Genomic DNA, 24,652 nt, shown 5'->3' with positions numbered 1-24,652 from the left:
GTTTCTTTTAGTGCTCAGTCTCTTCTTGCTGAATGTTCCCCAAGCGCAAGACGCCTTTGGACGCCCTCTCTGCTTGACAGGCAGCAGCTGGCAATTGCAGAGTCTCACAAGGCTCTGCATGGTTGTTTCAAGGGTGGATGGGGAAACAGGTGGCTGTGTGTCCATGTGCATTGCTGTGATGGGTGCAGGAACAGGTGGCTGAATATCAGTGTCCATCGGTACGGTGATTGGCTCTGCCAGTGTGACTGAACAGCAAGGAGAGGGTTCCTCAGGTGGGGGAAGTGGAGCTGTGAACAGGCAGGCGTATGTATGGTCCATCAGCTCATTAGACTAGGGGGTATAACGTTCAGCATCCATGGATTGTGGCACGCGACTGATGTCCAGCTTGTGGCCACCTCCATCCAAAGGTGCCTCTGGGCAAATTGTTGACCACACGGGAAACATGGAATGAGATAAGAAAGACAGAAGGCACTCCGTAGAAACTTTACAGAAATGAAAGTGACTGTTTAGATGGAAAGCTGTTAACTGGACTGGAGCACATGTACTGCCTGCACACAGCCCCAGACAATGGAAATGTTTTCAGAGCAACTTACAACAGCAGAGCAACTTACCTTGGAGCAATCTCCTCTTTCTAATAAAAATGAAGCAGACTGAAATCTCCAAAACGACTAAATAATCGCGATAAAATGCCAGAAAATGCCCGACGAAACCTCTCCTCCTTCCACTTTCAGAAACTCGCGCCAAAGCTTGACACATACGTGAATACCCAATGCCGTTGCATTGCTGTATGCGTAAAGCGCTTGCGCAGAGGCCGACTAGGCGCGTTGCCTGAAGATGCACATGTCACACGATGACGTCATCGGTGCGTGCGTTAACCAGTCCTGGCAAGTCGGAACGCAGCACACGCGCAGAGAGCAGGAGTCCGTCTGTGCATGTGCGCAGCTTGGCGCAGCCTGATGACGTCAGTGGCCGGCTGCGTTGTCAGGAATCACTATGTTATATGATATACCCTTTCCCCCGCCAAAGCACTTAACTTTACAATCTGACCTTTCCCCCATGCCAACTGCCCAAACTTTAAACTATAACCCTTCCCACCATCCCCTACACCAATGACGTTAATTTGGCCCCATTCCCCCCACCCCCTGTACTGAGAAACCTAGCTCCTCTCCCCCCCTGCCACCCACCAGTGTGCGCCTCGTTTCCCTGGACGGGGATCGAAAGGCACGGCAGTGACGGCCACCAAGGTGAAGATCGCGGCAGGACTTCAGGAGACAATGGGAGATTAATTAATGCAGGTATTTTAATGTATTTAAATATTTAAATTGCAATCCCGTTGCAGAGCCGATGGGTTTTCATCCTCTTAAGCCTCTTGTGTGACATTTTGTTGAATTCCTTCTGAATGTCCATACATACAACATCTACTGCTCTATAAATCAAGACTAATAGAGAAGATCAACCTTCTCTGTTACCTCATCAAAGAATTTAATCAAGTGACTCAGACACAATTTGCCTTTAACAAATCCATGCTGACCCTCCTTGATTAACCCATGCCTTTCCAAATGATAGCTTATTTTGTCACTGATAATGGTTTCCAATAACTTTTCCATCACCAATGTTAGGCTGACTGGCCTGTAGTTTCCTGGTTTATCCCTCTCCCCTTTCTTGAATAGTGATAGAACATTAGCAACCTTCCAGTCCTCCAGCACTAACTTCCCTCTCCTGTTTTTGTGTAATCTTCCTTTTGAAGACAGACTCAAAGTACTCATTTAATAATTTAATCATGTCCTATGCACCCACACGAAGATGTCATAGAGTTATAGAGTTATACAGCACAGAAACAGGCCCTTCGGCCCATCGTGTCTGTGCCGGCCATCAAGCACCTCTCTATTCTAATCCTATTTTCCAGCACTTGGCCCGTAGCCTTGTATGTTGTGGCATTTCAAGCGCTCATCTAAATACTTTTAAAAGTTGTGAGGGTTCCTGCCTCTATCACCCCTTCAGGTAGTGTGTTCCAGATTCCAACCACCCTCTGGGTGAAAAAGTTTTCCTCAAATCCCCTCTAAACCTCCTGCCCTTTACCTTAAATCTGTGCCCCCTGGTTATTGATCCCTCCGCTAAGGGAAAAAGTTTCTTCCTATCTATCCTATCAATGCTCCTCAGGTTCCCCCTCAGCCTTCTGTGCTCGAAGGAAAACAACCCTAGCTTATCCAGTCTCTCTTCATAGCTGAAATGCTCCAGCCAAGGCAACATCCTGGTGAATCTCCTCTGCACCCTCTCCAGTGCAATCACATGCGGTGACCAGAACTGTACACAGTACTTCAACTGTGGCCTAACTAGCATTTTATACAACTCCATCATAATCTCCCTGCTCTTATATTCTATGCCTCGTCTAATAAAGGCAAGTATCCCATATGCCTTCCTAACCACCTTATCTACCTGTGCTGTTGCCTTCAGTGATTTATGGACAAGCACACCAAGGTCCCTCTGACCCTTTGTACTCCCTAGGATCCTACCATCTATTGTATATTCCCTTGCCTTGTTAGTCCTTCCAAAATGCATCACCTCACACTTCTCAGGATTAAATTCCCTTTGGGCCCTTTGTAGGCCCAACTTTTTCCCTATCTAACCACTTGCACTTTATATGTTACTAAAATGTTTTAGGGTTCACTTTAATGTTGCCTGCTAATATTTTCTCATATCCTCTTTTTGCCTCCCATATTAACTTCTCCAATTCTTTCTTGTACTTTCCATAATCTTCCTGGTTATTAACGGAATCTTGCTCTTGACATTTGTCATAAGGCTCCTTTTTCTGTTTTATTTTAACTTTTATTTCCTTTGTCACAAGGTTGCATTAGTTTTGGATGCTCTACCTTTTCCCTTCAAAGGAATATGACTAGATTGCAACAGAACTATCCCTTCATTGAATGCCCTCCATTGCTCCATTACTGCTTTACCCTGCAAATGCCTTTTTCAATCTACCTGTGCTGGATCTCTTAAATCAATTACATTAACCTTTCCCCAGTTGAGCGTTTTTACCTTCGATATTTTCTGGTCTTTTTCCATAATTACTTTAAACCTAATTGTCTTGTGGGCACTGTTAGCTAGATGATCTCATACTGTAACACATTTCACTTGCCCTACTTCATTTCTCAGAACCGGATATCACATTGCTTCCTTCCTCATTGGAGTGGAGACATATTGATCGTGCAAGTTCTCCTGTGTACATAATCAGAAATACCTTTGCTTTCCCACCCTTACCACTATGTTTTTCTCAGTCTATGTTAGGGTAATTAAGGTCTCCTAATATTCTTACTCAATTTTTATTACATGCCTATGAAATTTGCCAACAAATTTGCTCATCTGTCTCCTTCTTACTATTTGGAGCTCGTTTAAAAAAAAACTCCCAACATTCTAACAGCTCCCCTTCTGTTCCAAAACTCAAGCAAAATAGATTTAGCCCTAGAATCATCTAATAAATCCTTTCTATTTAGAACTGTAGCATCACCATTAATTAATATGACTACATCCCCATCTCTTTTAACTTCTTTATCATTCCTGAATACTTGGTTACCAGGAATATTAAGAACCAATTCCTGACCTTGTTTGAGCCATGTCTCTGTTAATGCAATCAGCAATTTGTGCCCGCAGTTCAGCAACCTTATTAGTTACATTATAGACATTGACATATTTCTACACCTTACTACTATTTTCTGGTTCCCCTCCCCCTGCAAAATTGGTTTAAACCCTCCCAGAATTGGACCCAATGCTCTAAGAGTCTGAAATTCTCCCTTGTGCACCACTTTTCCAGCCATGCCTTTACCTTCACTAAATTCCTGTTTCTACATTCAGTAGAAGTTACACTGGGAGTAATCCTAAGATTAGTACCTTTGAGATCCTTTTTAAATCTTTTTCCCTGCTCCTAAATTCTGTCCAAACGACCTCAACTCCTTTTTCTACCTAAGTCATTGGTTCCATCATGGACCACGACTTTTGGCTGATTCCCTTCCCCTCATAGAATGTTCTGAACCTGCTTTATATATCCTTTACCTTGGTACCATTCAGTAATCACATTTACAGTTACGTTTTCTCGTTTATGCCACTAACTATTGAATCCCCTATGACTGCCTTTCTGCTTTTTCTTTTTTCCTTGTATGCAGTCAAATCTCCTGTGGTGCCGGGGGTTTGATTCTTACTGCATTCCTCAAAGGAGTTATCACCCTCCCTGATATTCAAACTGAATTCTGGTTAGCGAGTGCCACTGGCTTGGGGAATTCCTATACTACCTGCATTTCCTCCTACTTTGTCTGGTGGTTGCCTATTCCCTCCTGCACCTTCTGTGGCTGTGGGGTGACCACCTCCTGGAATTTACATTCAAGGTACCTCTTAGACTCCCAGATGCACTGCAGTGACCCCAGCCTCTCCTCTCAGCTTGAGCAACTGACTGCACTTCCTGCACATATTGTTATTCAGGATGCATGAAGTGTCCTGGATTTCCCACAAACAACGGTATGCGTATTCATGCCATGGGAGTCAACCCATTGGCTTCTAAACTCCTGAGACTCGGACCACCAAAACACTTGGCATTGAACTCTAAGGGCCGGATCGGGTACAAAAAATAGCGGCCGTCCCGCACGGGACCCGCGACACCATGATTCTGCGGCAGGCGGCCACTTAACCTCCTGACAGCGGCTGACCCCCCCCCACCAATCACGTGGCGGGGCAGCATCAGCGATGCTGTGAATAACATCACCTGATATGGGAGCAGGTGGTGGCACCTTTTTTAAAAGGCTGCCATCCCTGTCAACAAAACATAGAGTTGACCCCTTTCTCCACCCCCCCCCATCTATACACAGAATGCAGAGTTGACCTCTTCCCCTCTTTGGTGGCGCTAGCTTCTCATGGTGGGAAAGTGAAGACACGTTGAGCTCAAGATCGTGAACGGATGGGGAAGATTGCGGTGGATGATATTGAAATTTATGCAGAGGTATTTTAAATATTTAAACTAGGGTTCCGTCGCAGTGTGGCAGAGGTGTCACCACGGAGCTGCCCTGCCCCTGCGAAGATTGGGGCCCGGCAATCCCGATGTCAGGTTCCACGGCAGCAGCTGCTGCTCCGATTCTCCGGCCTCCCTGCCACAGAACCCGCCGTTGGGAAGAGAACAAAATTCAGCCTTAATAATCAAAAAAAACTGACGTCTAAAATACTGAGACACAGACTTATAAGACTGTAAGAATCTGACGTCTGAAAGACTGCGATACTAAAATAGTAAAAGGTTAACTACTGGCACTTGTAATTATATCTATAATTCTAAAACACAGTGGAAACTAGCATCAAGTGAATTTTAATAGCAAAAAACAAACACTTTAATAAAACAAACTATGCTTACCTGTTACCCAACAATCCGCTCCCTCTGCAGCAGTGACGTCACTTTTGAATTTCTTTCTCAGTTTTCCATATTTAGCTCGAGCTGTGACTCTGAATCTGACCTTTGGCCTCTCGTACTGTGTCCTTTTAGGCTCGCTCTTTCAGCCGTCACAGACTGTGTGCCGCCAGCTCTCCCTCTTTTATCTGTTGTCCTTTCACGCTTTTTCCCCTCAGGCTTGCTCTTCCCCTCTCTGATTGTAAATACACCACTAAAAATCAACTATGAGACGACTGGCATAGTGCCAACATTCATGGTTTTGTTTGTAGCAAGACCATCACAACATGATGGTAACAACAAATTAAGGTTATAAGCTGAAGTGTATCATGAGTAGCCAACTCAGTGTCCCAGAGTACATTGTATGTTGTACCACACAACTGTGCTGCTGATGGGAATTCAACAACTGGTGATGCACAAGCATAACTTGTGTAGATCTGGTAATATTTGCTATATATCCTACAGACTTTGGCTTCCCTCAAGCATCACATGACCAATACTACCAACCTAAATGCACCTACATGACTCAAGGCATTCAGTATCACGCATAAGTGTTCTGAGATTTGCAAAATGATGGGTGGGGGTGCAGGACTGGGAGTTCAAATGTTAATATTGCTTACACCTTGAGAACTGAGTCAACAACATGAATGCAATTGCCAACCTTACACCATCAGGTAAATTCAAAATTGGGATTAGGCATCTCACTGGGGCAATGCAAAGTGAGCTTCTTTTCGAAACATTGTATACCAAAATAGGAACAGTCACTTGGTACAAAGGTTACAAAAATAAAAATATGAAAAATAATGTTAGTACAATTTTTCACAGTAAATGAGCTTGAGATAGGTGTGTAAATATAAATGTTTTTGCTCATATGATTTAATTACTCAGTGAACTTCTACTAAAATTCCTTTTTATCTTTGTAGGAAATTGATTATGCGAAAACAGAAAATGAATATGCTCAAATAAATCTGGAAATGAATGACAGTAAAGTAGAACTGAGCAGGCTGCAGAAAACTCTGCAAGAACAGGACAATGAATTGAATGAGAAAAACAAAATTGTCTCCCTGAGTGAGAGAGAGATTGCTAAACGACTGCTTGCCATTCAAAATAAACAGTCAATACTCAACATGCATAACAAGAAGATTGCACAGCTGATAGCAGACATGGGCGTAAGTTCAACAACCAAGTCTCATTTGTTAGTTGCTGTGAACTTTCAGAGATAGAATAGTAATTTTCCGGTAAACAGATCTATGTATTTTTAGTCGTTGAAAATGGAACATTATAACTTTTAAAATAAACTTGTACAGTGCGGGAACATTAGAATCACTCTCATGTTTACGTATCTGGATGGATGTATTAAGATGGCCCTACGGGCTTTTCTCATCCAAAATTATCCTGTGATGCTTCCCTCCCCTTCCCCTCCTAGTTTCTTTTCCTGTGTTACTCTTGGAGGTTTTGTTTGCTTTTAAAATTCAACTTGTATTTTTCAAAAAGAATTCAAATTAGAATGAGGTTAGAGACTTTTACTGTTTATTTTTCACTCTCCCTTCTTCATAAATGTAAGCTATTTACATACTGTAAATACTATGTAACACTATACAATGAAGAAAGATGCACTGGAGTTGATTTTAATGTCAAAATAGGTGTTAATGCCATCAGAATGGGGTCAGTATACTTAGGACCTTGTTAACCTTGATGCCAGTGCTCTGCCGACTGCCACATTTATAGGGATCAACCTTTGAGGTACCAAAGTGCCTTCCTGTTTCTGGCAACAGGTCCCTTTCTATATGCAAATTGGAATCCAACAATGCTCATAAGACTCCAATTGATATTTTAGGGCAGAACTGGTTTGCGTCTGAGCCATGCACTCTCCAACCAGTTTTACTGGCGATAGAGCTGAAGTGGTCCTGAAAAGATATTATAAGTTATAAATTATTTTTGTTGGGCTAGCAGGAGCACCCTCCTGGTCGTTAGAGATTGGGGTCCAGCCTGAATCTAGCAAGCTGCATTGGGATGTCATTTGGAGCTGGGAACTTTGCAATTGCTGTTAAATGATGGACTTCATCCTAGGGTCTTAAAAGAGGTGGCTAATGAGGTAGTAGATGCATTGGTGTTAATTTTTCAAAATTCGCTGCTTCTGAAAAGGTTCCATCAGACTGGAAAGTAGCAAATATAACCCCTCTATTCAAGAAGGGAGGGAGGCAGAAAATAGGTAACTATAGCCAGTTAACTTGGCGTCTGTCATAGGGAAGGTGTTAGAATCGATCATTACGGAGGTTATAGCTGGGCACTTAGAAAAACTCAAGGTAATCGGAAATAGTCAGCATGGTTTTGTGAAAGGGAAATCATGTTTAACCAATTTATTGGAGTTCTTTGAAGGAGTAACATGCGCTGTGGATAAAGGGGAGCCCGTTTACATACTGTACTTGGATTTCCAGAAGGCATTTGACAAGATGCCACATAAAAGGTTATTGCGCAAAGTAGGAGCTTGGGGTGTAGTGGGTAACATATTAGCATGGATAGAAGATTGGCTGGCTGGAAGAAAACAGAAAGTATGTATAAATGAGTCCTTTACTAATTGGCAAGATGTGACGAGTAGAGTTCCGTGGGGGTCTGTGCTGGGGCCTCAACGTTTTACTGTTTATATCAATGACTTAGATGAGGGGAGCATGGTAGCTAAGTTTGCAGATGACACAAAGATAGGTAGGAAAGTATGTTGTGAAGAGGACATAAGGAGGTTGCAGACTGATATAGATAGGTTGAGCGAGTGGGCAAAAATCTGGCAGATGGAGTATAATGTGGGAAAATGTGAAATTATTCACTTTGGCAGGAAGAATAAAAAAGCAGAGTATTACTTAAACAGAGAATGACTGCAGAATTTTCGAGGTGCAGAGGGATCTAGGTGTTCTAGTGCATGAGTCACAAAAAGTTAGTATGTAGGTACAGCAAGTAATAAAGAAGGCTAATGGAATGCTATCCTTTATTACGAAAGGAATTGAAAATAAAAGTAAGGATGTTATGTTTCAGTTATACAGGGCATTGGTGAGACCACATTGCGGATACTGTGTGCAGTTTTGGTCTCCTTATTTAAGGAAGGATGTGAATGCATTGGAGGCGGTTCAGAGGAGGTTTACTAGATTGATACCTGGAATGAACGGGTTGTCTTGTGAGGAAAGGTTGGACAGACTGGGCTTGTTTTCACTGGAGTTTAGAAGAGTGAGGGAGACTTGATTGAAGTATATAAGATCCTGAAGGGTCTTGACAAGGTTGATGTGGAAAGGATGTTTCCTCTTGTGGGTGAGTCCAGAACTAGGAGGCACTGTTTTAAAATTAGGGACGCCCTTTTAGGACAGAGAGGAGGAGAATTTTTTTCTCTCGGAGGTTTGGGTGACTTTGGAGTTCTCTGCCTCAGAAGGTGATGGAGGCGGGGACATTGAATATTTTTAAGGCAGAGGTAGATAGATTCTTGTAAGGCAATGGAATCAAAGGTTATGGGGGGTAGATGGGAGTGTGGAATTCAAGACACAAACAGATCAGCCATGATCGTATTGAATGACGGAGCAGGCTAGGGGAGCAAATGCCCTACTTCTGCTCCTAATTCGTGTGTTCATATGTTCACTGCTGGAACAGGCAGGCTGCTGGTGTGTTCTTCCAGGAAACCACCCAAATGTTAAAATTTGGTCCTACTCTTCCGTCCCCCTGCCTCTGTCTCTGTCTTTCTGACCCCAGTCTTTCCATCTCCTTAACTCAAATTTCTCTCTCACTTTCTAAAGTTTATAGAATAAAAAACAAAGTCTACAGCAGGTGTTTAATCAGAACACTCACTTTTGTCTCTCTCTCTCTCTCTCTCTCACACACACAAAACCTCTATTTTTTTTTAAAAAGCTGATATGAATTTTACTTCACTACAGCTTTTGCAGTTTTCCCTTTATCTTAAAATAATTTTGAAAAACTTTTGCCCAGAACCTGCTAGTAGCTGGAGAAAAAAATATTCTTGGCATCCAGACTTAATTGTTATGATGAAAAGTTTAGTATACTGTAGATGCTTAGACTGCACAGTCCAAATTCAGCTCTGGGCAAAAACATCAACACCAAGCCCAAGCTGCTGGAACTACTTCAAGTAAACACCTTAATGAAGGCTTTAAAAGATGCCAAAGACAATTCAATGAATCAGTTTAATTATGTTGATTCTTTAAAATTTTGGTTGAACCCTTATTTTGGACATTAGAAATTTAAATTACCAAGAAAGCATTTTGAGAAAGAGTGGTCAAGTTCCACAATCAGAATGTCAGGTTTTTACCAGTATTTACCATAATATATATGGATATAGAAATTCATAATAGAAAATGTTGACTGGAAACAAATGTAGATACAAGATTTTTAATATAAATAGATAGCAATGTACTGTGCTTGAATATTAACACCCTAGTGTACTACATTTATGTGTTGCATGTAACTTCAGATCTTTTCTTCCAAGATGGTCTAGAGATGGGATAATTTCAAACCAGTATGCATGGGGGAGGGGCTTAACATTTGAATTCACAGAAGGCCCACCTTTGCTCTTCAGGGACGCGAAATGAGCCCTCTGGAGCTCAAAATCAAAACTTTGACAAAAAAGATTGAGGAACACAACAAAGAAATTGCAACACAGCAACAGTATTGGCTAAGGCAACAGCATGAGCTGGTCAGACTGACCCAAGAAAGGGAGAAGCAGACAGCTGATGTGGAACTGCAGAGGAAACAGGTCACTATTCTCGAACAGAAGAAAATCCGCACTGAAAGTAAGCTGATGATATTCTGAGCACAGTAATTAATCTGTACTTGAACCTTGATGATCTACACTCAAATTATCTTTGTATCTACCTTCCTTAGAACATGTATAATTTACAACGTAAAATGTACAATTCAGGAAAAATTTATCTTCATGTTTTATTCACAAGATGTTGATTTCCTTGTATTTTACTTGTGCTTAGAGGAGATTTGTAACAATTCAGCAGAATGCATAATCCTAAATTTGGTAAAGGAAAGTATTTATGTAATTATTACCAATGCCTCTCAGTCAGCTTTGTCAGTCTGCCAATTAGACACAGCCTGGGAATGGAACTACACCTGGTATGTGAACACAAAACCCTATGATAGAGAATGCAGCCTGTAGTTTACCTCCCAATTACATCAGAGTTATATGCAAATACCATGCCTGATGAAGGGTTTGAAAGCAAATGGTAAGTAGAAGATACTGTTAGATGCCCAGATATCTTCTTTTATAAAAATGTATTTTGATTATATAGTAAACAAGTAGAATACATATCCTTTTAAAGACCAAGGCCCTAAAGATTTTGGTTTGCAGATAACTGAAGTGGCATTGTCTTGGCCTGAAACTATCCACAAGATAAGTGGCCGGCGAAGAAGGAAAATTGAATTCATAAAGGGGGCCAATTTGAAATTTCATCAAATGTTTTAAACCTGTCCTGCTTTTCTTGCTGGCACATATCACATATCTGGCTAATACCACATTATGCCCTCCCACCCCCGCCATAAAAGTATGTCAGCATGAGTCACAGCCTTCAGAAGAGGAAGGAAGAAAATTGGAAAAGAGACAAATATTGTGTTAAATGATAGAGTTCAGAATATCGCATTTTGGTCGTTCCACAAGTTAATCAATAGGCTCATAGAATGTAGGTTTGTACTTGCAATTTTGCATCTGGTGAGTTCAGATGTCATTGATACCATCAAAAGGAGGTGCTGATCAGAAACCTCACATTGGAACACAGGGAGGGACATTTAGAACGTCAGTCACCCCAGGCTGCATTCACCCATCCTCTTAATAGCTTGGTGAGCTCATCCAGTGATACAGACCAGGGAGGTCCCCAGTTTCAATCCCTGAGTTAATTAATCTCAGTAATTTGTCTCTTTGTCTCTGTGTCTCTGGACGGGGGGTGGGGTGGGGGGGAAGAAGGAAATTGGCATGGGTTCCTGCTCTTGATTGCTATCCAGTGGCCCCTGTTAGAAGTGTGTATGTGCAGATGTCAAGTGAGGATAGTTTTTTTCACTTAAGTGCTCAGGTATTTGAGGTTGGTGAAGTGCACACCAGGTTCCTAATGATAATATGGTTGTTGCAAAGTAAATTTGTTTAATATCTAACAACTGACACTGGTTGTTCTTATCACAGCTTACCAAATAAAGGAGTTTATGAAGATTCCAATTTATCAGGCAGCTGCTGGGAGCTGTTAACTGAGAGGAAAGAGCAAGATTATGATTTCCGTTTACACTGCCTCTGGCACACAGGGATCAGATGTACTATTTTTTACTAATCCCCCTTCAACCCCAACCACAATAATCTTCCCATTTCCCATTTAACCTGCTTTACAACCAGCCTTTCCTCTACTTTGATAGTGTTGTTTGACATAATAAATCCAATATCTATTTTCTTTCTGTAGATGTGATACAACAGGGACTGAATGCAAAGAAAGACATTGAGCGTCACATACGTGCTATGTCTAATGACATGGTGAAGCTCAATGGACTGTTAACAAAGAATACCTCCATGAAGGATTCACTTGAGCAGATGAATGTACTGAAGGAAAATGAATTTGTAACCGCACTGAAGGTTAGTATAGGCGAAATATATAATTGACAAAAAAAAACAAGTTAGCAAATATGTAACCCCCTTGCATCATAAAAGTCAGTGAACCATCATTGTTTGATCAGTCATTATACAGGTGACGTCTAGGGTACTGCACCTAGTTTTGGTCCCCTCCCATAGTGTGTGAGATACTAGCCAGGGATAGGGTTCAGAGGAGAGCTACAAGAATGATTCTTAGTTTAAAGAATCTTAGTTACTCAAATAGGCTTGGAGAGCTGGAACCATTACGTTAGAGCAGCAAAGACTTAAAACCGACCTGAAAAAGGTATATAAAATAATGAAAAGGCTGGATTGCATGCCTGTTGATAGATTATTTCAGTTTGACAAATTGGGGAGGAGGAAGGGACATCCATTTAAAATATACAAGTGTAGGAATATACTAGATGTTAAATGGTTCATTTCCTAGAGAGCAGTGGGCATCTGGCATGTGTGATTTGTGCAGACTCTCTATACATCTTCAACCGGAAGCTGGAGCTTGGCTGGGGCAGTGATTGCATCATATAAAAGGTAAATGGGTTAAAGTTTAATGTAAAGGTGGTTAGTGGGATTGCCTGACTGGTTTTGATTGCCAGACAGAGTTGGAGAAGGCTTTCCAAATAATTGTTCACATTATTGGCCCTTGTTTTTTTTTCTTTTTTTGTCTTGGAAATAACACAGCTATGTGTAGTATAAGTATCTTAAAGGGTTAATGTTTGAGAAAGTGTAAAGAATACCTCATACCATGATGATGTAAGCACATGGGAGAGAGACTTGAAGAGAGATACAGCGTAGCTTTAGAGGAGTCACACAGACTGGTGTGGCACTGTACATAATTATAATGTAATAACGATTAATGTTTTAAGTACTCAAGACTAAGGAATCTCTCTGAGCTAAACTAAGTAAGTATATTAAGGTGGCAGCATACCAATCAAATATACAACGTGGTGATCAACGGTGAGATCTTCTTACCATGCAACACCCAGAAGAAGAATTTGAAGAAATACTTTGAAGAGGGCTGACGTGAAAAAAGTGCCAAAACTGCAGAACTCGAGAAGAGGCTGTGGAAAAGCTCCAGAGCTGTTCCGTGGACGAAAGAGGCACAAAGAGTCGGGGAATCGGCTTGTAGAAATACGGTCCGACGATCGCAGGTTTCAAGTCGGAGAACCAAGCAATGTTTGGGGATTTGGTGAGCAACCCTAAAAAAGGGTAAAAATTTGTTCTAATGGCACTAGGCATGCAGCACCGGGAAAATGTAAAGTCCTTAGCGAGGGCGGATCTGAAGTTGGCGCCATTACACATGGTGAAAGGAGCGAGCAAAAAATGAACAACAAAACACCAAAACTCGATCCTCTAAAGAGAAGGGAGTTAAAGGAATGTAGCAGTAATGCTACAAAACTGCATGTGAAACAAGGAGGATATAAATCCAATGTCCAACGGCAAGATTTCACAGAAAGAAACAGTGGCCACAGCAGGAGTCAACACAGGGCTGAAAAATACAGGAAACTTCTGATACTGGAGGGAAAATTTCAAAAGTAAAAGTAAACCAACTAGAAGTTATGGATCTTAAATTCTCAGTACCAGAGAGGTTTGGACATGAGGAAGGACCAAATAAAATCCAAAATTGGTCACCCTGGTAGAAAAGATTTTTGAGATACAAAATTGCTTCCAAATTAGACAACCAGTCTGAAGCAGCGCTAGTTAACACATTGCCCCATTGGGGCAATAGCAGACAATGTTAACACATTGCCCCATTGGGGCAATAGCAGACGATGTTATTGTAAGACAAAGCATTAATGAGACATCAGCCAAATTTAATGACATTTTAAACATCTTTGAAAGTTATTTCAACCTGCGGAGCAATAAGATTCTAAAAAGGGCAAGATTTAACAGAAGGGTCCCGAAAACAGGTGAAACAGTTGATGCTTTTATCAATGACCTTTACAGACTAGCTGAAGGATGTGAATTTGGAGACCTAAAAGCTGACTTAATAAGAGACTGCATTGTAGTAGGTATTGCTGATGAATCGTTATCAGATTTATTGCAGTCTAAAGAAGACCTCACCTTGGACAAAACAATTCAGTTGGTGAGACGAGCAGAGGTCCGGAAGAACAACAGAACAATCCTGAGAGGTGAAGAAAGACCTTGGTTCAAGAAACCTCCAGCCACTCTACAGTTCCTTAATCAGAGGGCTGTAAAAGAAGCACCAGGAAAGAAGGTACACTGGGGCGGGTGGGTGGGGGGTTTATGGTGGGGTGGCGAGGGTGGGGTTAAGCACAAGACGCCATGAAACTCTGCCAGTGCTGTGGCGCCAAAAAGACTCACAGGCGCAAACAGTGTCCTGCAAACAAAGCAGAATGCTTCCACTGTAAGAAAATAGGGAATTTTGGGAAATGGACCAAAGTAAAATCTCTACTCCCAGAAGTTTGAAAGAAAAAGTCTTCGAACTTAGAGTGGTTAACAAAGTTAAACATCCTCCATCAGCAGAGAAATCAGAAGACTTTCTTGGTGAGATCAGTGATCCTAATCAGGCATTTTGGTCTGCAGATATATATGTCAACACTATCACTAATCAATATCACTAATTTTAAACTGGACATAGGAGCAAGTGTAACGGTCTTATCAGACAAAGAGCCGTGGTTATTAATACATTACCTGCAACCAATAGACACTCAGTTACATGGCCCAGGAGGGGTTGAACTGAAAGTTAAGGGGAAGCTGCAGGCAACACTCCAGTACAAGGGAAAACAGATATTGGAAACACTGTATGTTCTAAGGAATCAGGAATTCTCTCTCTTAAGTAGAAGAGCTTATATTGACCTTCATCTTATAAAGAATGTGGAAGAAGTTAAGCGACAAGAATCCAGGAGTCATTTCCAAAAAGAATTCCTGAAATTGTTTACTGGTCGAGGGAGACTGAAGACTGTATAGAGTATTACTTTGTGAAAAGATGCTAAACCAGGTTGTCTTTTCATGCCTAGGAAGATTCCATACCCACTAATGAAGCAAGTCCAACATCATCGAGAAGGCATGACCAGGAAGTGAATCATTTCTCCTGTTACTGAATCTACAGAGTGGTGTTCAGGAACGGTTCCAGTTCCTAAACCTAACGGTGATCTTTGTATTTGTGCAGACTTAACTTAATAAGGCTGTGGCAAAAGAAGTTCATCCAATGTCCTCTGTGGACGAATGTTTGGCAATGTTATTCAAAAGTACCGTCTTCATGAAGACGCAAATAGTAGCTTTTGGTAAGTTCCACTGGATAAGAAGTCAAGGTTAAAGACAACCTTCATTACTCCGTTTGGAAGATTTTGTTTAAACCATCTACCATTCAGTATAACATCAAGCCGGAAATATTCCAAAGAACTATGTCGAACATTCTACAGGGCCTTAAAGGTATAATATGCCATATGGATGACATCTTAGTTCATAGTGAGTCCATTGAAAAACATGACCTGAGGGTTAGAGTGGTTTTGAATCACCTACAAGACAAAGGCCTAACACTTAATGAGAACTTTGAGTTTTCGAAAATGTCTATTCGTTTTTTAGAACACATTATCAGTAGCAGTGGCATAATGCCAGACCCACAGAAGACGAGAGCCATTTGTGAATTCCCACTTCCTACCTCTGTCCAAGAAATTCATCATACTCGGATACATCTATATCCACCAATATTGCCTTGAGCAAGGCTGGCTGCAGAAGTGACCCAGTGGTAAGAGGATGAAAATCTTCTTCTAACACAGAAGACACTTTACTATAGTGGATGATTTGCTGATATATGACGAGAGACTGGTGATTCCAAAGTCACTATAGGTATACATCTTGGAGAAAATACACCAGGGTCATATGGGAATAACTAAATGTAGAACATTGGCTCAGATGTCCGTGTGGTGGCTGGGAATATTGAAAGATGTAGAAGAAGTGATTTCAAATTTCCAGGTATGTGCAGTGCACAGACAGGATCAGCGGGAACCCCTTATCTTAACTCAGTTCTCAACCAGACCATCAGAACATCTGGCGATGGATGTATTCATATTTCATGGAAAACCTATGTGATTGTCATCGACTACTTTTCAAGGTGGATCGGGATTAAACGTTTGTACACAATGGCAACTGAAGCAGTCATTCGAGTGGTACAAGAAATCTTTGTAACACATGGTGTGCTTGACCAGATAGTGTCTGATAATGGTTCACAATTTGCAGACAATTACTTCATGCACTTTGCGGAAAACTGAGGATTTTTACATCTTACAAGTTCTCCTAAATATCCACAATCTAATGGAGAAGCTGAGCGAGGAGTCAAAACTATCAAAGCACTGTTAAAGAAAAATCAAGATTTTCAAACGGCACTCCTGAACTACCATTGCTATGCGGATTAGCACCATCAGAACTGTTGATGGGAAGAAAGCTTAGAACACAACTTCCAATCCTACCCAAAAAGTTACTTCCGGGACTACAAGTCCAGGATTATCAGAGAGTTCAAGACAAAGAAAAGTTGCACCGAAGTTGACAGAAGGACAAAAGATATGGGTACAAGACCAAAGCAGAGAAGGAGTAATCGTCCAGAGAGATAAGAATCAACAGCGATCTTATTTAGTACATACTTCAGAAGGTACTATAAGAAGAAACAAGAGGAATCTTATTCCTATTCATCAAAGACGTCAATTAGTCACACATTTGGACGAACCAGATGTTGAACCTGAAATTTAAAAAGCACCGGATACAACAAACCTCAATGAAGGCTGTCCAAATCAAGAAACAATAGTTCAAAGGAAGACTACCAATCTACCTCATCCGACAACAACACGATCAGGGAGAGTTGTGAAGCCTCCTGGCAGATTGAATCTGGGATGTCAGAGACTTGGGTGGAGATGGGGTAGTATGTAAAAATTAATATAAGTGAATATATAAAAATGTATATATATTTGGATAAAGACTTGGGTGGAGATGTAGTATAAGGATCTGAAAGGGTTAATGTTAAGAAAGTGTAGCAAATACCTCCTACCATGATGATGTAAGAGATCACATGTGAGAGAGACTTGAAGAGAGATGGAGTGTGGCTTCAGAGGAGTCACACAGACTGGTGTGAAGCTGTCTTCTTTCTTTCTTTGGCCTCCTTGTCTCGGGAGACAATGGGTAAGCGCCTGGAGGTGGTCAGTGCTGTGTGGAGCAGCGCCTGGAGTGGCAGACTCTTCCACAGGTGCTGCAGATAAAATTGATTGTTAGGGCTGTTTCACAGTTGGCTCTCCCCTTGCGCTTCTGTCTTTTTTCCTGCCAACTGCTAAGTCTCTTCGACTCGCCACACTTTAGCCCCGCCTTTATGGCTGCCTGCCAGCTCTGGCGATCACTGGCAACTGACTCCCACGACTTGTGATCAATGTCACAGGATTTCATGTCGCGTTTGCAGACGTCTTTAAAGCAGAGACATGGACGGCCGGTGGGTCTGATACCAGTGGCGAGCTCGCTATACAATGTGTCCTTGGAGATCCTGCCATCTTCCATGAGGCTCAAATGGCCAAGCCATCTCAAGCGCCGGTGACTCAGTAGGGTGTATAAGCTGGGGATGTTGGCCGCCTCAAGGACTTCTGTGTTGGAGATACGGTCCTGCCGCCTGATGCCAAGGATTCTCCGGAGGCAGCGAAGATGGAATGAATTGAGACGTTGCTCTTGGCTGACATACGTTTCCAGGCCTCGCTGCAGTAGAGCAAGGTACTGAGGACACAGGCTTGATACACGCGGACTTTTGTGTTCCATGTCAGTGCGCCATTTTCCCACACTCTGTACATAGCTGTACATAGTTATAATGTAATAAAGGTTAATGTTCTAAGTACTCAAGACTAAGGAATCTCTTTAAGCTAGACTAAGTATGGTTTTATATGAAGGGTAAGTCATGTTTGACTAATTTGCTCGAGCTCTTCGAAGCTGTAACAAGCAAAGTGGATAATGGGGATATCTGGTAGATGTATATCTGGACTTCCAGAAGGCATTTGATAAGGTGCCGCACAAAAGGTTATTACACAAGGTAGGATCACATGGGGTTAGGGGCAATTTATTAGCTTGGATAGAGGATTGGCTAACCAACAGAAAACAGAGAGTCGGGATAAATGGGTCCTTTTCTGGTTGGCAAGATGTAACTAGTGGGGTGCCACAGGGTTTGGTCCTTGGGCCCCAACTATTTACAATATATATTAATGACTTGGATGCAGGGATAGAAGGTACTATAGCCAAATTTGCAGATGACACTAAAATAGATGGGATAGTAAGTTGCAATAAAGAAATAAGAAATTTACAAATGGATATGGATAGGTTAGGTGAATGGGCCAAAATTTGGCAGATGGAGTTTAACGTGGATAAGTGTGAGGTTATTCACTTTGGTCAGAAGAGTAGAAAGGCAAATTATTATCTAAATGGAGAGAAACCTCAGATGCTTGGTGCAGAGTGATCTGGGTGTCTTCGTGCATGAATTGTAGAAAGCTAGTATGCAGGTACAGCAGGTAATAAGGAAGACAAATGGAATTTTGGCATTTATTGCGAAAGGAATAGAATATAAAAGTAGGGAAGTGTTGCTGCAACTGTACAAGGCACTAGTGAGACCTCACCGGGAGTATTGCGTACAGTTTTGGTCCCCTTACTTGAGGAGGGATGTAGTTGCATTGGAGGCAGTTCAGAGGAGGTTCACTAGATTGATTCCAGGGATGAGAGGTTTGTCTTATGAAGAGAGATTGAGCAGTTTCGGCCTTTACTCTCTCAAGTTTAGAAAAATGAGAGGAGATCTAATTGAGGTATATAAGATGATTAAGGGGATTGACAAAGTAGACGTAGAGGGGATGTTTCCTCTGGTGGGGCAGTCTAGAACAAGAGGTCATAGTTTTAGGATAAGGGGTAGCAAATTTAAAACAGAGATGAGGAGAAATTACTTCTCTCAAAGGGTCGTGAGTCTGTGGAATTCACTACCCCAGAGTGTGGTGGATGCCGGGACATTGAGTAAATTTAAGGAGGCGATAGACAGATTTTTAATTATTAAAGGGTTGAAGGGTTATGGAGAATGGGCAGAAAAGTGGAGTTGAGGCCGAGATGAGATCAGCTATGATCGTATTGAATGGCGGAGCAGGCTCGAGGGGCTGATTTGCCTACTCCTGCTCCTAGTTCTTATGACCTTAAGGTGGTAGCATACCAACCAAACATACAACACTGTGGCGGGAGGGTAAAAAGTGTCTAGTCACAATGTCCCAGGCATCATGAATTAGGGGTGGGCTTGATGGACCAGCTGGTGTTTTCTTGCCCATCATTTTTGTATTTTTTTATGATTCCCAGAAGTTCCTGTGGATCATTTCCTTTGTTTTTTCTCATGCACCTTCTGTAATGTCAATTTTAAATTACCAAAGTGGCCACAATAACTTGTTGATATTAAACTTTCCAGAGCTATGGAAATGAGGGGCTGTATTTTATGTTGGGTCCTGGCTGTCTCCCCATGCGATGGCGAGGCACCCCAGCAGCTGGTAAAAGCAGTGGAGGCAGTAAGAAGCCCTTAATTGGCTACTTAAGTGGTTGAAATGGGCTCCGGGTGGGTGGGACCTCAACAAACATACGAATTCGGAGCAGGAGTAGGCCACTCGGCCCCTCGAGCCTGCTTCGCCATTCAACAAGATCATGGCTTTCTCACTGCTGGCAAAATGGCATGGTGGGGAGAAGATAACAGGCACGCCACTCGAGATTTTCCACACCATTTTTCCAGCTTTTCCGCCCATCAGCCTGTCCCCAAAGGGCTGGTAAAATTCAGCCCTGGGACTCTACTTTTGACTGGCATATGCCGTTGTCCAGTAGCATTTGATAATTGTTAATTTAAGTATCCCTTTGATAGTTCATAAAAGAATATGCATATGTTCTCCATTTCATTAAATGATTCCTCATAAATGTTCCTTTAAAAAATATTTAATAGCTTCTGTTTAAAGTTACTTTTGCAATACTCATGTGCTACAAACCTGAAAAATTGGTTACATTTCAGTTTCCCATGAGAGACATCATTTTACTTTCAAGTTTTCTTTTCCAAAGTTCTTGGATGGAAAGTTTTCTGGCTTGTAGAAAGCTGTTTTATGTTGAATTTAAATTAGCAACATTTGTAAAGCAGTTTCACCCATTTAGACTGATTCTGGCAAAGATTGCTTATCCTTTGCTTAAAAACTAAGTACATGTTATTTTAGCAATCTTTAATTAGATATACCATGGTTGAAACTCAACAGTTTCATTGAAAATGTGGCAACTAGCAAATCACAAGACAAATAATAGTTCACAGCATGGGATAAACTCTTCAAATAAGACTTGCCATATACATCTAAGTGTTATTCATTTTCTTTCAGGATGCTGAGCGAGAATCTATTGTAAAGCAGCAAAAGCTGGACCAGCTGAAGGAGGAAAAAGAACGGCTGCTTAACAGTCTTGTGGAAGCAGAGTGAGTAACTATAAGGGTGTGTGGCTCAGGTTTTAGATCTGCAGTGAACTCAAATGATGTTTCAATAATATTAATCTAGAATATCTTTTAAAAACATGCATTTATATAGCATCTTAATATAGAAATACATCCCAAGATGCTTTACAGGAGTATAATAAGACAAAAATTAACACCGAGCCAGGAAGAGATATTTGGACAGGTGAGTAAAAGCTTGGTCAAAGATGTATGTTTTAAGGAGGGTCTTACAGGAGGGAATTCCAGAGCTTCAGCCGTCTGGCCGAAGGCAAGGCCGATAACAGTGGGATGAAGGGAGTAGGATATGCACAAGATCCAGAGTTGGAGGAACGCTGTTCTTTGAAGATTGTAGTACTGGAGGAGGATACAGTGGTAAAAAGGGGCAAAACCATGGAGGATTTGAACACGAAGATGAAAATTTAAAAATGGAGTAGTTCAAAGAAGGGTGTAAGGATAAGCCCAGCAACTACAGGCCAGTTCAGCTTAACCTCAGTGGTGGGAAAGCTTTTAGAAATGATAATTCAGGACAAAATTAACAATCAGTTGTACAAATGTGGATTATTTAAGGCAAGCCAGCATGGATTTGTTTAGGCCAAATCGTGTTTAACCAACTTGCTTCAGTTTTTTGATGAGGGTAATGTGGTTGATGTGGTGTACATGGGCTTCCAAAAGGTATTTGATAATGTGCCACATAACAGGCTTGTCAACAAAGTTGCAGCCCAGGGAATAAAAGGGACAGTAGCTGTATGGATATAAATTTGGCTGAGTGACAGGAAACAGAGAGTAAAGGTGAATGGTTGTTTTTAGAACTGGGGGAAGGTATATAGTGGAGTTCCCCAGGGGCCAGTGTTAGGACCCCTGCTTTTCTTGATCTATATTAATGACCCAATCTTGGATAAATAGGGCAGAATTTCAAAATTTGCGGATGACACAAAACTTGCAAGTATTGTGAACTGTGAGGAGGATAGTGATAAACTTCAAGAAGACATAGACAAGCTGGTGGAATGGGCAGGCAAGTGGCAGATGAAATTTAATGCAGAGAAGTGTGAGTTGATTCATTTTGTTAGGAAGAATGAGGAGAGGCAATATAAAATAAAGGGTACAATCCTAAAGGGGGTGCAGGAGCAAAGGGACCTAGGGGTATATGCGCTCAAATTATTGAAGGTGGCAGGGCAGTTGAGAAAGTGATTAATTAAGCATATGGGATCCTGGTCTTTATAAATAGTGGCAGAGAGTACAAAAGCAAGGAAGTTATGATAAATTTGTAGACAGGGTGCAGAAAAGATTCATGAGAATGGTTCCGAGCATGAGGAACTTCAGTTACTTAGATAGGTTGGGGAAACTGGGGCTGTTCTCCTTGGAGAGGGGAAGATTAAAAGGAGATCTGATAGAGGTGTTCAAAATCATGTGGGGTCTGGACAGAGTAGATAGGGAGAAACAGTTCCCGCTGGCGAAAGGATCGCGAGCAAGAGCACCCTGAATTAAGGTGATTGGTAAAAAAAGCAGTGGCGACATGAGGAAAAACATTTTTATGCAGCAAGTGGTAGTATCTGGACTGCACAGCCTGAGTGTGGTGGAGGCAGATTCAATTGAGGCCTTCAAAGAGAATTGGATAATTATATGAAGATAAAAAATTTGCAGAGCTGTGGGGAAAACGTGAGGGAGTGGGATTGGGTGAGTGGCCTCCTTCTGTGCTGTAACCTGTTGTGATAGTACATTGGTTAGGATGTTAAGATAATATTTTTTATCGAATAAGTATACTCATTTGAATATGTGTTTATGCAAACATATGTCATCACAGGAAATGACGTAATATCACGTGTTGCAGCCATATTGCTTAGTCAGTAGCACATGTAAGCAGAAGCAGGAAGAACCGTCTCATAAAGCTCTGTGTTTAACCTCTATGCCAGCCTTTCGACTGTATCTGTTTTAGTCTAAAGCCCCATATAATACAATATGGTTGCAGCAGTGGTGAATCGGCAGCATTAATCAGCACCTGAATTAATAGTTGGAATCAAAAGCCTTGCCAGAAGCGGTGCAACCGGACCATAGCTCTCATATCGGGAGAGCAAGGTGTGAGTAGTGAGATTTGGAGAGGCTGAGCGCACCCCAGGTTTGCCCCGTCCCGGCAAAGCAAAATTAGCCACAGTTTTAGCCGGAGAGACCAGGGCAGCGACATGTTTGGGCGCAGAATTTTTCGCGTCATCGCCGTACTTTCAAGTCACTAGATCACCCCGTAGCCAGATCCCCTTCCGCCTGCAAGCTCGAAGCCTGCTCTGCAGCAGCACAGCTCAGGGCATGGCACCAGCTGAGCTCTGAAGACATTGTGGTTAGCTGCAGGTCCAATACTGAGACTTGCAAGGACATCAACCAGGTAGAGAGAGCTTGTGATGCCTGTCGGGAGCACGAAGCCAGTCAGCACAAAGAGCCGCTCCAACCACATGACAGCTCGTCCTTGCCGTGGACCAAGCTAGCAACAGACCTATTCACCATTGACAAGGAAGACTATCTACTAGTGACCAACTATTACTCCAAATTCTCAGTTGTTCAAAAACTTTGAGACATGTCGAGTGCAGCGGTTAGTGCCATCTTCGATATCTTCGGTGTCCTGATGGAAGTGATATTGGACAACGGTCCACAATACAGTGGGAAACCATTTCAGGAAATGTGTGAAAATGAGCTGTCAACCGTATAATGTCATCACCCCAGTATCCTAATTCTAATGGAATGGGTGAACACATGGTCAGGACTGCCAAATCGCTGATCAAAATGTGCATGGAAACTGGACAAGATGCCCAAGTTGCATTGCCACATCGTCGTGCAACTCCATTAGACTCTGGATTGCCATCGCCAGTGAAGATTCTGTTCAGTTGACCAGTGAAAACCACTTTACCAAGCTATCATCTCACTAAGTTATTAACAATCACAGAGCAGCTACATCAGAGACTTGGCAGGATGAAAGGCATATATGATGTATGTGCAGGTGCTGAATTACCACTACTTAATGTTGACCAGATCGTGAGGGTCGTATGTCCACAAGAACAGACGTGGATTCCAGCAAAAGTGTCAAAGGTATGCAAAAAAACCACACTCTTATGAGGTGACAATGCCAAATGGTACAATACTCAGAAGGAAGGAATCGATCTCACCGCGGGAAACACTCTGCAAGCCACAAACAGGGCAACCGACCAGCATCGCCTACGCGCATGCTTGTTCATTTTACTGACGAATGGGCAACAAGCAACTTACCGAGCACAGCGACAACTGAGGATAGTCAGTCCGAACACAGTCTTCAGGATAAAAGAACAGACAACTCGAAATCACACCCTCGTGCAGTTGTTACAAGGTCTGGCTGAGTCAGCCGATGACCAGTAAATTTCCAAACGTAGACAACACTTTGAGGAGTAGCATTCCAAGTGTTCGTGTTACAGTTGAATGTTCCATGTAAGTGGTATTTATCGTTGTCATTTTTCCTATTCCACAAGAGATACCTATCCATGTAAATATGTGTTGAACTATTGGAATTTTTTTTATTTAAGGGAAGGAGGACGTGATAATACATTTGTAAGTATGTTAAGATAATATGTTTGATAAAATAAGTAGAATCATTTGAATATGCATTTATGCAAATATATATGTCATCACAGGAAGTAATCTAATATCACGTGTTGCAACCATATTGCTCAGTCAGTTGCACATGCAAGTAGAAGCAAGAAGAAGCTTCCCAATAAAGCTCTGTGTTCAAAACTGTACGCCAGCCTTTCGACTGTATTTGTATTAGTCTAAAGCCCCAGATAATACAACATAACCATCTATGATTCTATGTTTAACCGGGAACCAATGTAGGTTAGCAAGCACAGGGGTGATGGGTGAGCTGGACGGACCTGATAAAGGTCAAAAATATGGGCAACAGAGTTTTGGAATAGCTCAAGTTTATGGAGGGCGCAAGATGGGAGGCTGACTATTAGAGCATTAGAATAATCGATTCTGAAGGTGCAAAAAGCGTGGATGAAGGTTTCAGCATCACATGGGCTGAGACAGGCATCGCAACAGGTGATGTTACAGAGGCAGAAGTAGGCATTCTTTGTGATAGAGAGAATATGGGGTCAGTAGCTCACAGTTCAGATAGGACGATGAGATTCTGAATAGT

General features: G+C 41.9%; 1 protein-coding gene across 1 annotated transcript in view; it reads left to right on the top strand.

The window, feature by feature from the left end:
• The window catches only part of ccdc40 (coiled-coil domain 40 molecular ruler complex subunit), a 105,434-nt gene that overhangs the window by 58,963 nt on the left and 21,819 nt on the right, over window positions 1-24,652 (top strand). The window contains exons 16-19 of the mRNA XM_068058235.1: window positions 6,343-6,588; window positions 9,987-10,200; window positions 11,857-12,026; window positions 20,396-20,487. Coding sequence (XP_067914336.1) covers window positions 6,343-6,588; window positions 9,987-10,200; window positions 11,857-12,026; window positions 20,396-20,487 — 722 coding nt within the window. The remainder of the gene's footprint in view (window positions 1-6,342; window positions 6,589-9,986; window positions 10,201-11,856; window positions 12,027-20,395; window positions 20,488-24,652) is intronic.

This window comes from Heterodontus francisci, chromosome 26 (genome assembly GCF_036365525.1).
Source record: "Heterodontus francisci isolate sHetFra1 chromosome 26, sHetFra1.hap1, whole genome shotgun sequence".
Lineage (NCBI taxonomy): Eukaryota > Metazoa > Chordata > Chondrichthyes > Heterodontiformes > Heterodontidae > Heterodontus > Heterodontus francisci.
The sequence above is the reverse complement of the archived record's forward strand: the minus strand, read 5'-3'. Positions and strand labels throughout refer to the sequence as shown.